The sequence below is a fragment of the Mustelus asterias genome, chromosome 20 (assembly GCF_964213995.1).
Source record: "Mustelus asterias chromosome 20, sMusAst1.hap1.1, whole genome shotgun sequence".
Lineage (NCBI taxonomy): Eukaryota > Metazoa > Chordata > Chondrichthyes > Carcharhiniformes > Triakidae > Mustelus > Mustelus asterias.
Genome location: NC_135820.1, coordinates 66,326,750 through 66,343,301, shown reverse-complemented (window position 1 = coordinate 66,343,301; position 16,552 = coordinate 66,326,750). Strand labels below are relative to the sequence as shown.

Genomic DNA, 16,552 nt, shown 5'->3' with positions numbered 1-16,552 from the left:
TGTTCAGAGCTCCACTCAAAAGGAGCAAGCGACAGAGATGTGGTCCAAGAGTTCAGAGAATTGGAGCCCTAGCTGGGATGCTTAGCATAGTGGTTATGTTACTGGACTAGTAAGCCAGACACCTGGATGAATGAAGCAGAGCTCCATCCCCGTGCAATTTAAATAAAATAAAATAAATAAACCTAGAAGAAAGAAGTTAGCATCTGTAGCAATGACTATGAAACTATTAGACTGTCCTATTAACTCAAATGGTTCACTGATGGGCATCACGGTGGCACAGTGGTTAGCACTGCTGCCTCGCAGCGCCAGGGACCCAGGTTCAATTCCCGACTTGGGTCACTGTCTGTGTGGAGTTCTCCCCGTGTCTGCGTGGGTTTCCTCCGGGTGCTCCGGTTTCCTCCCACAGTCCAAAGGTCTGCAGGGTTGGGGATTGGCCATGCTAAATTGCCCATTAGTGTCAGGGGGGCTAGCTAGGGTAAATGCCTGGGCGGGATTGTGGTTGGTGCAGACTTGATGGGCCAAATGGCCTCCCTCTGCACTGTAGGATTCTACTTAGGAAAATAAACTACCTACCCTGGTCTGGCCTGTTTGTAACTCGTGACCCACAACAGTGTGTCTGACTCTTTACTGCTCTCCTGAGTGAGCCAGTGAGCCACCCTCCTGGATTCAGGAAGGTGCCTCACTACTGCCTTGTTGAGGGCAATTGAGATGGGTAATAAATGTTTAAAAAGTTTATTTACTCGTGTCACAAGTAGGCTTACATTAACACGGCAATGAAGTTACTGTGAAAATCCCCTAGTTGCCACACTCTGGCGCCTGTTCGGGTACACTGAGGGAGAATGTAGCATGGCCAATGTACCTAACCAGCATGTCTTTCGGACTGTGGGAGGAAACCGCAGCACCCGGAGGAAACCCACGCAGACACGGGGAGAATGTGCGAACTCCGCACAGACAGTGACCCAAGCCGGGAATCGAACCCGGGTCCCTCGCGCTGTGAGGCAGCAGTGCTAAGCGCCGGGAGGAGGGAACTGACAGCAGGATTATTTTCGGGTGGGGGTTGGGGGAGGGGGTGAATTTTTTCTGTTTCTTCGCAGCATTGCCAACAAAACCGGAAGTTTTGTGTAAGTGAATTTGTAGCAAAATGCCAAAGAGCATTCCAAATGAGTAGCTTTATGATTTTTAAGAGAAAAACGATCCAATTAAACGTCCTGCCTTATCTTAGTGAAATCCCTAACAGGCAGAGAGACTGGAGGAGTGCTTCCCTGATGTTCGCTAACACTTGTTGCCAAGCGATGATTTCAGAAGATAAAGCATTGCATGAATACAATAAAAGGAACAGATGATTGAATTGGAACAGACTGTTATCTAGAAACATGTAAAGAGAGCTTTCTGTAGCAACCGAATTCCTGCAATATGATGAAAATAACAATTTTGATTAATGGAAATATATTGCCTGTCGATGCTTTGGCAGACTGGTCTCTAAATATTATTCTGTCCTGGTAATTTATCCAGAGACACTACACTGTCTACACGCGGATGATATTGGCTTAAATTGGGACATGATCATAGCACAGCAAAATACTCACTCCTGCAGATAATGATGGTCACCATCAGACAACCCTGCCAAATTAGATTTTCATTTTAAAAGCTGCAAATAGTGAGAATCTATAATATACTAAAAACTTTCCATCTGCATGTCCTTCCTGACTATAAAACTTTGCATCCTGTTGTCATCTATGTGCCACATTGTCATCGACTTTTTGACACTATGGGGGTCGGGAGACTCAAGCGGAGACCCTTTAGCAGGCTGCCCGCTGGGCGCCAGGATCTCTTCGAGTCTCTGGCCACCGGATTTCTGGCGCCGAAAGCTCCAGCACGGAGCTGTATCAATGATTTAAAATAGAATTTGCCTATCATTAGCGGGTCCGGGACTGAAGTCTTCGGGCCCGGCAGCCTGGTGCCCTGGCACTGCCCAAGGGGCAAAGTGGCACTGCCCAAGGAGGAAACTTGGCAGTGCCCACCAGGCATCAGGCAGTGCCAAGGGGCAGGGCCTCTGGGGGGTTTGGCGGGAGGAGGTGATCGGTGGGGGGCGGGAGGAGGTGATCGGTGGGGGTGGGGGGGCCCTGCTGCCACTCTACACTTGGGCAGGGAGGGAGGCCAGAGATTGGGGTTTTGGGGGGGGGGGGGGGGGGGGGGGCGGGGGTGGGCGTGGGCCTGCCCCGGACACATTGGGGGTGTCAGTGATTGAGCTGGCCAACGATTGGAAGGCCGGCAGTGCGGGGCTGCTGCACACGCACCGAGACAATGTGCTGACAGATCTGCACATGCGCAGTGGCCCACTCAGTGCTGCGCTGCCGGCCTCTCCAGCAGGAATAGGCCCCGCACACAGCTTTTTAATGCTAGCGCACTCTACAGTGCACAGAGTGTGGGAGATTCAGTTTGAAAATCCCGCTGAAAAAAACAGCGTGATTTACTCCAGTTTTCACGCAAATCTGGCACTGGGAATTTTTTTGGGAATATCCCCCCTTTTATATTTTGAACTTTGTTAAGGACATTTGGGCTTTGTTAAGGTCATGCAATCGCCACTACCTGACTTCCCGTCTGGGTAGCATTCCATCTGGGCAGCGCTCCGTCTGGGCAGTGCCCCGTGCCCAAGTAGCAACAATAAAAATTCACTGACTGAAATTCACTGATGAAGCTTTGCACGGTTCCCCCCCCCCTCCAGCCCGCTACAATTTCCGTGGTGGGTGGGACAGGAAAACTCCCCCAGGATGTCTTTTTCCTCAGCTTAGAGGCTGATGGAGCTTCTGTGTGTTTCCGGTAATTTCTACCCTTACACCTGTGCAAGTGAACTACACAAACTGACTGCTGCTTCACTGACTATCAGCCACAATCTGAGGCACAGATGTGGGTAAAAGGAGCTTCAAAACTTTTGTTTTGACTTTGCAATTTCCACGACTCAGTGCTATCTCCCTGAAACCAGATATGGAAAACTGTGCTGGGACATAAAAAGATCTACTCCAAAGCAGAACAGATACTGAATGCTGCCAGCACCTCAACGCTAACCCTGCCACGGGCACTTTTTTACAATATTAAAGGATTGTGAGGCATCTCATTCAAAGCTCCCGATACTTGGGCCTCACACAGCCACTGGAGTCCCCAGTTTAAACTTACCGGATTTACCAAATCCAATCGCTAGCTAACAGCCAGATATATGGTGACCAGAATCAGGCAAATGAAAACTGAGGTTGTGGTAACTATGGCTACAAGAACAGGTCAAAGGCTAGGAATACTGCAGAGAATAACTCACCTCCTGACTCCCCGAAGCCTGTCCACCACCTACTATGCACAAGTCACGAGTTTGATGGAATACTCTCCACTTGCCTGGATGGGTGCAGCTCCAACACTGCTCAAGAAGCTCCACACCAACCAGGTCAAAGCTTGATTGGCACCCCATTCACAATCATTCAATCCCTTTCCCCACCAATGCACAGTGGCAGCAGTGTGTACCATCCACAAGATGCACTGCAGAAACTCACCAAGTCTCCTTACGCAACTCCTTCCAAACCACTGCCATCTAGAAGGACAAGGGCAGCAGGTACATGGGGACACCACCAACTGGAGGTTCCCCTTCAAGCCACTCACCATCCTGATTTGGAAATATATCACCACTCCTTCACCGTCGCTGGGTCAAAATCCTGCACATCCCTCCCTAACTGTACAAAACTCTGGTGCGGCCGCACTTGGAGTATTGCGTATAGTTCTGGTCGCCGCATTATAGGAAAGATGTGGAAGCGTTGGAAAGGGTGCAGAGGAGATTTACCAGGATGTTGCCTGGTATGGTGGGAAGATCGTATGAGGAAAGGCTGAGGGACTTGAGGTTGTTTTCGTTAGAGAGAAGAAGGTTGAGAGGTGACTTAATAGAGGCATACAAGATGATCAGAGGATTAGATAGGGTGGATAGTGAGAGCCTTTATCCTCGGATGGTGATGGCTAACACGAGGTGACATAGCTTTAAATTGAGGGGTGAGAGATATAGGACAGATGTTAGAGGTAGGTTCTTTACTCAGAGAGTAGTAAGGGCGTGGAATGCCCTGCCTGCAGCAGTAGTGGACTCGTCAACATTAAGAGCATTCAAATGGTCATTGTATAATCATATGGATGATATTGGAATAGTGTAGGTTAGATGGGCTTTAGATTGGTTTCACTGGTCGGCACAACATCGAGGGCCGAAGGGCCTGTACTGCGTTGTAATGTTCTATGTTCTAACGGCACTATGGGCAAACCGACACCACATGAATTGCCGCTGCTCAAGAAGGCAGCTCACCACCACCTTCAAGAGCAAGCAGGAATGGGCAACAATGCTGACCGAGCCAGCAATACCCACTTCCCTTGAATGAATAAAAAATGTACACTTTGTGAAGTAGCACCACAGACATCCAGCTGACACCAGTAAAAAAGGATCCTTAAAAATGCAGAGTTGAATTTGCACAGTCCGATATTATTAGGATACCGTTGCCTATCCTCAACCCCCTACTCCTAGGAATATGAGAGAATGACCTGTCATCACCTTTAATAATGAAACTGAATTTAAAATATACAGCCAACAGAGTGGCTTTGTGTATCTGCTCCAGGTAGTACACAGTTTATAACAAAACTTGTCTGGGATGTTCCTCCTCTACTCTGACTCCTTCTCACATACCTTGATGCCAGATAGCATGATTAAGGTTATAACATCTGATCAACAAGAGTAGATTAGTCGGGTCTTGTAGACAAAACCATGACGATAATGAAGTTACAGTAAGAAGTCTCACAACACCAGGTTTTGGTGTTGTGAGACTTCTTACTGTGCCCACCCCAGTCCAAAGCCGGCATCTCCACATCATGGATAATGAAGTTACCCAGGGATTTGACTTCAAACTGCTACGTTCCTGCTGCTGCGAGGTGTTGTGGAATATTGTATCGATCATATCAGCGGGGAACACTGCGACAGGCTCACAAGCAACCACCTCACCTGCAACCACCTCACCTGCAACCACCTCACCTGCATTGCCCACTCTCGCGGTTACATCCAGGTTTGTTCCTGTCCTGAATTCCTGAGTGTGAGCAGTTGCACTGCTCACATCCAACCAGTGGGTGGCAGCCAAAGGCCTGTGGCTCACAGACAATGCACTCCGGTAGAATGGTTCGTGGGGGACATATGCAGTGACCTGTGACCTCTTCACACAAACGCCTGCCGCAGTTACACGCTGGAGAAACAACAAGAAAAAGAATTGGGAGGGTTGATCCATTTGCTAAGATTCCAAGTCGAGAGATTGTCACATTCAGTTTTACACCAAATCTTACCCTCCAGTTATTTAAAGGTCATCTTTTGCCTCCACCCCTGTTTAAGGTCCCCTCTTGTCATGAAACACTTAGCGATAGAGGAGAGCAAATTATCAACAGTTAAGCCTCCAACAGCAAGAGTAAACCTAATTGTTCGACAGGTGAGGATAGGACCAATCCTGACATTGAATTGTAAAGCACAAAAGTTTTTAAGTTTAAAGTTTATTTATTAGTGTCACAAGTAGGCTTACATTAACACTGCAATGAAGTTACTGTGAAAATCCCCCAGTCGCCACACTCTGGTGCCTGTTCGGGTACACTGAGGGAGAATTTAGCAAGGCCAGTGCACCCTAACCAGCACATCTTTCAGACTGGGAGAGGACACTGGAGCACCCGGAGGAAACCACGCAGACACGGGGAGAATGTGCAGACTCCACACAGACAGTGACCCAAGCCGGGAATCGAATCCAGATCCTTGGCATTGTGAGACAGCGCTGCTAAACACTGTGTCACCGTGCCGCCCTACAAGTGGCCATTCAGCCCACTGTCAGCATACTGGCTCTTTGATAGGTAGAATTTCCTCCATTTCCCCTAATGATAAACATAACAATGTAAACTGTCAAGTGAAAAGTTGTACTAGGGTACAAGTTTACAAAAAGTTTACAAAATGTTTACAAGTACTAAAGTTGCCAAGGTGTTAAAATGGTAGAAACCATGATTTCAGCTATCCGTTCCGAATATCCCACACACTCATTTAATCTGAATTAAAAAAGAACTGGCCCTTACGTCTGCAGTTAGGGAATCCGTAGTAGCCGGTAGCACAGCGGGAACAGTCGCGGCCTATCACGTTGGGTCGACAACTGCACTGGCCTCCAAAGGGGTCACAGGATGTGCTCGTAGCGCCCACTTCATGGCACATGCAGGGAAGGGCACCGTTGTTGTAGAACGCGGAGAGGGACACTGCAGAGTCTTTGCAGAATTTCGAGGCGGTAGTGGGGCTACAAGAAATTCAAGACATGCACAATCAAGCCCTAAACTCCTTCCATTCTTAGCTGAAGCTCGCGAGTTTGAACGCGGTTAGCAGTAACAAACACCAACTTCTCTCTCTGCACCAAACTCAAAATTCAAAACTCCATCTTCTCATAAGCCTCAAATTTCAATGCATTTCCAAACTGATTGAGGGGAAACAAGTGACGGCCAGAAATCTCCGGCTGTTCGCGCCGGCGGGATTCTCCGGTCCTGCCGGCAGCGAACCCGCGGGTTTCCCGCCGGAGTGAGATTATGTCAGTGGGAATTCCTATTCACAGCGGTGGGACCAGGGAATCCCCCTGCTCGCCAACAACGCGCCGCCTTCCGCCAGCGGGAAACACTGGGCTAGAAGGCCAGAAGCCTGACATGTTTTGGATACAACACCAATGTTCATAGAAACCCTACAGTACAGAAAGAGGCCATTCGGCCCATCGAGTCTGCACCGACCACAATCCCACCCAGGTCCTACCCCCATATCCCTACATATTTTACCCGCTAATCCATGCATCCCAGGACACTAAGGGGCAATTTTAGAATGGCCAATCAACCTAACCTGCACATCTTTGGACTGTGGGAGGAAACCGGAGCACCCGGAGGAAACCCACGCAGACACGAGGAGAACGTGCAAACTCCACACAGACAGTGACCCAAGCCAGGAATCGAACCCAGGTCCCTGGAGCTGTGAAGCAGCAGTGCTAACCGCTGTGCTACCGTGCCGCCCCTGTTATTTAATTTCTTGAGCTGGAGCAACTAAGCCTTGAACACAAAGCTTCCCTACAGGGTTTCACACAGGAATGCAATGAACTGAATGATTCCAGAATTTAGGAGAGATGGATTGAGCAGTGGAGGATCCAGAGGGACAGTGATAGAAAACAGAGATGGATGAAAGGGTGATATTTCAAAGCAAAGGGGTTTAGAGAGGAAAATCCAGAGGATGGGGACAAGATGACTAATAATGCTGCCAACAATTGAAAAACACTGACCAGTAGTAAAGTGTTTGTGTTACTAGACCAGGAATCCAGATGTCTGAACTAATACTCCAGAAGATTGAGTTCAAATCCTACCATGGGGAATTTAGATTTGGTTAATCAAATAAATCTGAGGAAAGAAAGCTGGCATCAGTCACGGTCACCAAGAAACCCTTGGATTGCTGCAACTGCTTCACGAATGTACGTTAGAGAAAGGAAATCTGCCATCCTTTTCATAGAATCATTCCAGCACAGAAGGAGGCCAATCGGCCCATCGAGCCTGCATCGGCAACAATCCCACCCAGGCCCTATCCCCATAACCCCACGTATTTACCGTGCTAATCCCCCTGACACTAAGGGGTAATTTAGCATGGCCAATCCACCTAACCCGCACATCTCTGGATTGTGGGGGGAAACCGGAGCATCCGGAGGAAACCCACGCAAACACGGGGAGAACTTGCAAACTTCACACAGTCACCCAAGGCCGGAATTGAACCTGGGTCTCTGGTGCTGTGAGGCAGCAGTGCCAACCACTGTGCCACCCCTTATAAGACACGGAAAAGGCATGGCGGGCAGAGTTTTGGACAACATGTTTATACCACAGAGTTTGGGAGGTTATTTAAACACATTTAGGTACATTTTCCTCCATTTTCCCTAATAACAAATACAATAATGTATGTTAATAAGTGAAAAGTTGTACTAAAATTGTCAAGGTGTTCAAATTGTAGAAGCAATTGTTTCAGCTGGCAGTTCTGAACACATCATGCACTGGTTTAACTCAAATTAAATATGGAATTAAAGGCAGGAGGATATTGCAAGCTTGGACTTTAGGATAGAAGGATGTATTAGCGAGTATGGAGTAGCAAGAATGAGATAGAGGAAAATAGCAAACAGTGCTGCAGAGAGAAACTGTTTTTGGTGATGGACAACATCTCGGGTTTGAAGTTCAGCTCAGGCACAAAGCTGATGCTTGTTTATTTTGGCCTCACTGGGCAACCGGGAATGGAGCCGAGAGGAGAAGTCTGGAATTTTTGGCAGCAATCGACATGCATTCATACATTTTATCATGTATTTTGGTAACATCACTAAGTGCCTCACATGCAGGGAACTCGCCTGAGGTGCCATGGCTGTTGTGACACAGGCGCTCACCTTTTACAGAGTAAGATCCCAAGTTCAGGACAAGCACCAAAGGCAGCCATTACGGCACATAAGGAGACCATTTGGCTCATCGAGTCCAAATTGACTGTAAAGCAATCCAGTCAGTCCCATTCCCCTGCTCTATCTCTGAGTTAGAAGATTGGCCCAGGACTTGAGCCTGTAATCAGGGCCAGTACGCTAAGGGTTAAGGTGAGAGGGGAGAGATATAAAAGGATCCGGAGGGGCAACTTTTTTCACACCCAGGGGGGTGAGTAACTGGAATGAGCTGCCAGAGGCAGTAGTAGAGGCGGGTACAATTTTGTCTTTTAAAAAGCATTTAGACAGTTACATGGGTAAGATGGGTCTAGAGGGATATGGGCCAAATACAGGCAATTGGGAATAGCTTTAAAAAAAGGCGGCATGGACAAGTTGGGCCAAAGGGCCTATTACCATGCTGTAAACTTCTATGACTTACCGGGGGTTTTGAGAAGAGCAGGATGTTTCTCCCAATGCCCTGGCCAACATTTCTCCCACATTAAAACCAAATCAAGTTCCTCTCATTCTCTCATGAAACTTATCAAAGAGCCACACATACGTCCCTCAAGTGCCCATCAATTTCCTTCTGAAGTCATTAATCCGTCTCTGCTTCCACCAGAACTTTTGGCAGCAAGTTTGAGGTCGTTTCAGAAAAAAGTTCATCACACGTGCATCCTTGCCCAGAACCTTAAAATGTGTCACCCCATCCCCCCAACAGTGCTTACACCAGCAGCTAATGGGAACAAACTCATCTACCTTATCTAACCATGATGGCCTACAGCATAGAATCATAGAATCCATGCAGTGCAGGAGGAGGTCATTCGGCCCATCGAACTTGCACTGACGACAATCCCAGCCAGGCCCTATCCCCACAACACCACGGATTTACCCTACTAATCCCCCTGACACTAAGTGGCAATTTTGAATGGCCAATCAACCTAACCCAAGCATCTTTGGAGTGTGGGAGGAAACCAAAGCACCCGGAGGAAACCCACGCAGACACGGGGAGAACGTGCAAACTTTGCACAGACAGTGACCCAAGGCCGGAATTGAATCCTGGCGCTGTGAGGCGGCAGTGCTAACCACTGTGCTGCGGTCAACAGGTCTATCATGTATGTGTGGCTCTTTGATAAGTTTCATGAGAGAATGAGAGGAACTTGATTTGGTTTTAATGTGGGAGAAATGTTGGCCAGGGCATTGGGAGAAACATCCTGCTCTTCTCAAAACCCCCGGTAAGTCATAGAAGTTTACAGCATGGTAATAGGCCCTTTGGCCCAACTTGTCCATGCCACCTTTTTTTAAAGCTATTCCCAATTGCCTGTATTTGGCCCATATCCCTCTAGACCCATCTTACCCATGTAACTGTCTAAATGCTTTTTAAAAGACAAAATTGTACCCGCCTCTACTACTGCCTCTGGCAGCTCATTCCAGTTACTCACCCCCCTGTGTGTGAAAAAAGTTGCCCCTCCGGATCCTTTTATATCTCTCCCCTCTCACCTTAACCCTTAGCGTACTGGCCCTGATTACAGGCTCAAGTCCTGGGCCAATCTTCTAACTCAGAAGTAAGATTTCTACAAGTCAGCCCAGGTGAAGCAGGACTCAATCGACATCCAGCTTATTGAGGTTGCTTATTTGATTACATCAAAATGAACTACTGAAGGACAAGATAAAGGATCAGAAGAAGCCTCAGAGGTGCAAATGGAAAGATATTCAGGATTTTTTTGTGCTGCGTCTCTGTGATACGTGGTCACTTTTGAAGCAAGAACTTACTTGATATAGAAACTATTTCCTCCACAGGTGCTGATGAAATCATAAGACTTGTCCAAAGGCTCTTCGACAAGGTAGTTTGAGTTGTAGCTGGCCTCTGGCACTATCAAAAAGTAGTCCTGGAAAGGGCAAAGGTTTACAGGTTGAAAAAGAACCAGGTGAGTTCAACAATTACTGGGTTAAATAACCGAATCACGGTGAGTGATTAGGAAGGCAAATGGAATGTTATCTTTTATTGCAAGGGAAAGGTAACATAAAGTAGGGATGTTTTGCTACAGTTGTGCAGAGCGTTGAGAAGACCACACATCGCCTACCGTGTACTGTTTTGGTCTCCTTATTTTTGTTTTTATTCGTTCGTGGGACATGGGCGCCACAGGCTGACCTGCATTTATTGCCCATCCCTAGTTGCCCGAGAGCAGTTGAGAGTCAAACCACATTGCTGAGGCTCTGGAGTCACACATAGGCCAGACCGGGTAAGGACGGCAGATTTCCTTCCCTAAAGGACATTAATGAACCAGATGGGTTTTCCCGACAATCAACAACGGTTTCATGGGCCATCAGTGGATTCTTCATTCCAGATTTTTTTTTATTGAATATAAATTCCACCATCTGCCATGGCGGGATTCGAACCCGGTTCCCCAGAACATCAGCTGAGTTTCTGGATTAATAGTCGAGCGATAATACCACTAGGCCATCGCCTTCCCTTTGAGAAAGGATGTAATTATTAGCAGCAGTGCAAAGAAGGCTCACTTGATGGATTTCCCGAACGAAGGGGGTGTCTTATGAGAAAAGTTTGGTACAGGTTGGGCCAGTATTCATTGGGTTTAGAAGAATGAGAGGTGATCTTACTGAAACAAATATGATCCTGAGAGCTCTTGACAGGGTGGATCCTGAAAGGATGTTTCCCCATGTGGGAGACTATTTTCAAAAATAATGGGTCGTCCATTTAAGACTGAGGCGAGGAGAATTTGCCTCTCCCAGAGGGGCATTGGTCTGAGCAGTGGAATCTGGCTCACTGGATATTTCTGAGGCGGAGTTAGACAGATTCTTGCTAGACAAGTGTGTCAAAGGGTATTGGGGGTAGATAGGAAATTAGAGGCCATTATCAGGTCAGTCATGATCTGATCAAATGGCGAAGCAACGTCGAGGGGCTGAATGGCCTGCTCCTGTTCCTAATTCGTATGTTCGAATGGGGAGCTGTGCAAGGCTTCTTTAGTTTTTGCTCAGCAAAATGGAAGAATTTCAGGCACTAGGAGCAAGTCATTATCACGGGGGCTGAATTTCTTTAGCCGTTCTGACAGACTCTAACCGTGACTCCAGTGAAATTACTCAGAAAGAAGATAGAACCGAGAAGTGCTGGGGTCTAGGGTTCACGACTGGGCCTCGTCATGGATCAAGACTCCACTCAACCTTTGCAACTCCAAGATGTCAAGGAATTGATACAAGTGACAGCAGGAGTCAGTAAGAGCACACATACAGGACCCGACAAGAGCCAGGATGTTGAGTGAGATGAGACATACTGACCTCCAAGTGGGGCAGAAAAATAGCTGAGACCCCCCAAGGAACAGAACCCTCTGTTTGGGGGCAAAGGGGGTGGGGTTTAATGGGAGAGAAAGGCACATGGACAGTTTCCTGCTGGGTAAACGGGCAACCTCTGGATGGCAACCCGGCACCAGTTTTGCCAGAGATGTGGATACCCGTTAACCTCACGCAAATCGTGCACTGGAAGGGACACTAACAGACACGATCCCAGTGTAACTTCCAGAATTGTGGCCTACAGATATTCAGGTCTCATCTGTTCTGTTCTTTGGGTTCTAATTATTCTAGCCCTTCTTTCGTAAGAATTTAAACAATCAGCAGAAATCAGCCAATGGGATATGCAATTGTAGTGGGGTCAGATGTCAATGATTCCTCGCTTCAGAGACATCCTGACTGAACTCTGTCCCAGAGGAGTTCGAACTGCAAAGGCCTACAGCTGTGAGACTTGAACTCTCAATCTCTTGGCCAAGAGGACAATGTTCTTTGCAAGAATTCAGTTTTAACACTTTGAGCTATTTCCTGTGTAATTTGGGAAAGGACAATGTTACAAGAACCGGCTGTTCGTACATTCCTACCCAGAATTCCCTGTGTTTTATCTTTAATCGCGTGGTCATGTCATCACTTACCAACCACAGAGTTTTGCCATCAGGCACCCGAATGATAATAGACAGGTCGTTGTCAGTTACATCTAGGACAATCTTGTTTTCAGAAAGAACAGAACTACGGCAACCATACCCGTGGGGGCAGAACGAAGCATTGACGTGACCTGGAAGGAAATGAAAAAAAACACAAGATGGCAGTCGGGTCACAAGCGTGCTTGAAGAAAACATCGCCTTTAAACCAGAGTTAGCTGAATTTGCAATGGCACATGTACAAGGAACAAAGCTAGATCCTTTTTCTAATCTGATCCCGAGATATAGGCAGCACCACAAAGGCAGGTTCTACTGCCCCTCCTTAACTGCATTTAAGGGTCAACCGCAGAGCGGGGGAATGGAGTCGCATGTAGGTTAGATGATGTGGACTGCAGGGTAGCTGCTCCCTTTGCTGGGTGCTTTCATGACAAAATGACAGCTTTCATGGTTACTTTCTTGTTGTCAGCCTGCCGAATTCACATTCTGAACTTGCCATGCTGTGATTTGAACTCTCAACCTCTTGGTAAACTACTCCACTGTCATAACCACAGGACTATTGTGCAGTCGGGCGAAAGGAATTAGGCGCTAGAATGGAAGCGAATTGAGAAATATGACAACAGACTTGAAAAAAAAATTGCGACTTCACACTTCAAACTAAACTGGATACAAATATAAAGTGTAAAAGTTTATTTATTAGCGTCACAAGTAGGCTTACAGTAACACTGCAATGAAGTTTCTGTGAAATTCCCCTGAAAATATACTAAACAATACCCATTAGTTTAGGAATAAGTTGCTACAGACCAGCTATTGCACTGTATTTGTGCTTTCATAATGGGCAGTGTAAGCTATGTCCTATTTCAACTCAAGGGGAGATGATGGTCTAATGGCATTATCGCTAGACTATTAATCCAGAAATTCAACTAATGTTCTGGGGATCCGGGTTCAAATCCTGCAGATCCAGCAGATAGTGGAATTTGAATTCAATAAATAAAAATCAGGAATTAAGAATCTACTAGTGACCATGAAACCATTGTCAATTGTTGGGAAACTCCATCTGGCTCACTAATGTCCTTTTAGGGAAGGAAATCTGTTGTCCTTACCTGGTCTGGCTTACAGGTGACTCCAAAGACACAGCAAAGTGGTTGACTCTCAACTTCCCTCTGAAATGGCCTAGCAAGCCACTCAGTTCAAGGCAACTAAGGATGGGCAATAAATGCTGGCCAACCAACGATGCTCATGTCCCGTGAATGAATTTAAAAAATCTCAATGTGGTCCAAAGCCATCCAGACTTGAAACGTTAGCTCTCCATAGATGCTCTCAGACCCTTCTGTTTTTGATTCGGATTTCCAGCATCCGCATCTGCTTTTATTATTCTCATGAGTATCTGACTGGCCCTTTGACCAAAACCCTTACAGTGCAGAAACAGCATTCAAGGAAAAGTGAGCTTCACTGAATGTCAGTTACAGATGCAGCATAGAAAGCATTATTTCTGGTTGTATCACAGCTTGGTATGGCTCCTGTTCTGTCCAAGACTGCAATAAACTACAAAGGGTTGTGAATGTTGCCCAATCCATCACACAAACCAGCCTCCCATCCATTGACACTGTCTACACTTCCCGCTGCCTCGGCAAAGCAGCCAGCATAATCAAGGACCCCACGCACCCCGGACATTCTCTCTTCCACCTTCTTCCGTCGGGAAAAAGATACAAAAGTCTGAGGACACATACCAACCGACTGAAGAACAGCTTCTTCCCTGCTGCCGTCAGACTTTTGAATGATCCTACCTCGCACTGAGTTGATCTTTCTCTACACCCTAGCTACGACTGTAACATTACATTTTGCACCCTCTCCTTTCCTTCTCCATGAACGGTATGCTTTGTCTGTATAGCACGCAAGAAACAATACTTTTCACTGTATCCCAATACATGTGACAATAATAAATCAAATCAAATTAAACACAGACTCACCTTCCAAATCGCAAGTTTACTTCAACAGTTTCAGATAAACAGTTCTCGTCTCACATTCTGTTTGATGCGTTTTTGAAAACTTTCTAAACTAGTCTCGATGACGGCTGAAGGTTGCAGAGACCAATTCGTTTATGTTGGGACTGCTGCCAAATGCCTACGATCCCAACATTGGGCACCACTGGCACTGACACCAATTGGGGCCAGCTTTAAACCAACTTGCGATTTTATTTTCATGGGTTTTTATGCATCATTACAGCCACCTTGGTTCTTAGTTCAAAGAGATGCTAAATTTAATGCAATGTTTCAGAAACTATTGGCTGGATTTTCATCTTCGCGGTGGGTAGTGAGAGTCAGGAAAATTCCCAGCTCGAGCTGCCCACCTTGGGAGAAATTGCCCATGAGGATGGGATCTTCACTGCCGGGGCTGGGATCAGGCAGGCCGGGAACGGGAAAAAGTTGTACAGAGACGGCCGCAGGTGTTCCTAGGCGTGGAAGTGGAATTTCACCCCCCTATGGCGCCTCATGCCCCCTTGCCAAGGTATACTCCCCACCCCCTCTATGGCCCCTTACGCCTCATGCCTCCCAAACAACCCTATGGCCCCATGTGAAGGTACACCTCCAATCCCCACAAACAACACCTATGGCACTTCTTGGCCTCATGCCAAACTATGGCACTTTGATGTAATCCACTAAACAATGTATAGAACCAATTAACCCTATAGTGACTGCAGGAAATGTAATTTAAAAATAATAAAACACTGATAACTTTCCACTTTAAAAATAACTTTTTACTACAGCCTAATAAAAGTGTCAATAATCCAGAGCCTTCAAAGATCAATAGCAGAAACTGCAAGCACTTGAAACCTCTTATCTTGTGTAAGTCAGCATTGAATTTGCAATGACAGCCAGAGCTGTCAGTCAGCCATGTTTTCCTTGGGACTCATGTTTTAACAGGCTGATGAATTTCTGGGCTCTTAGCTGAGCTTCATTATGTATGCTTGGCTAAAAGTCCAGACTTAGAGCATTAAAATGCCAGTCAATTTATTACCAGCCTTACTAGATGTTACATAATCTGATAAAATGGTCTGATCTGATCCAACACAGCTTGTCAGCCTATGTAAATCGAACAGAGTCTATATAAATCAAATACACTATCTGGATATTACAGTTACTGCAGTTGGCACCAGTAATTCACTCTGATTACCTTGCCAAATCCGTCCTCCATTGATCAGCACCTCTGCAGGGAAGGTAGGGTGCTCTGGTTGATAGAAGTGAATCACAAAGGCGTAGCGACCCAAAGTTGGAATACGGCCACTGAAGGTGGCAACCGTCTGTAAAAGCACAAAGTTACACACTTCTGGAGCTGCTTTTTATAACACAAAAGTGCCACATTCCGTGCCATCTCTCTACTTTTCAAATAAGTTTGAGCACAAAAAATGGAATCCTTTGCTGCTTCCCTGAATTTCCCCCTCTTGATCCTGTTGGGATTTGGTTCCCCTCACTAGTGCCTCAGTTTGTTCCTCATTGGGAGCTAGACATGGAGGGTAGAGATTTAACCACCCTAGGCCAGGCTAGGAAGGGAGTTCAGGTTGATTAAAAAAAAACTGAAGTCAGATCCCAACCTTGCCTACTTTTAGCTTAACCAGGGCACATTGGAGGACAGGCAAGTAACCGGGCCAGGTGAGTGAGTAAATATGTTAATTTGCCTGTGCATTACATATTTCAGCAATCATTTATCTCTCAGTATCTCCCAGCCTGGTTTCACAGTGCCAAGGAAGTTCAGTAGTTGAAGTGGGGTGGGTGAGGCAAGAACTAGTGGACCCCAGCAGCGAAGTGCTTTTGCAGCACTGCTTGAGGGCCAACAGAAACACCACCCCAGCTCCACCTAGACACCCAAATAATGTCACAATTGGCCTCTTCTCATTGCACCCCCACCCCTGTGATCTTTCAGCCAACTCACTATCTCTTTTCTCGCTAATCTGCCCCAATCCACTCCCAGCTGTGAATTATTCCCACTTAGCGAGCAACCAACCTCGCAATATTGCCGGTTGTTATCTAGGAACAAAATCAAAATCAAATGCGGTCCAGGTCTCCCAAATGTCAGGGTTTCCTGGTTGCTTCAGATCCCCTACATCCATCTGCAAATATGGAG

General features: G+C 46.7%; 1 protein-coding gene across 3 annotated transcripts in view; it reads right to left on the bottom strand.

The window, feature by feature from the left end:
• The window catches only part of lama5 (laminin, alpha 5), a 297,320-nt gene that overhangs the window by 85,952 nt on the left and 194,816 nt on the right, over positions 1-16,552 (bottom strand). For all 3 annotated transcript variants that reach the window (XM_078236714.1, XM_078236713.1, XM_078236712.1), the window contains exons 31-35: positions 15,605-15,731; positions 12,428-12,567; positions 10,266-10,381; positions 6,112-6,323; positions 5,045-5,249 (exon numbers count right to left, since the gene is read on the bottom strand). In XM_078236714.1, the coding sequence (XP_078092840.1) occupies positions 5,045-5,249; positions 6,112-6,323; positions 10,266-10,381; positions 12,428-12,567; positions 15,605-15,731 (800 nt within the window). The remainder of the gene's footprint in view (positions 1-5,044; positions 5,250-6,111; positions 6,324-10,265; positions 10,382-12,427; positions 12,568-15,604; positions 15,732-16,552) is intronic.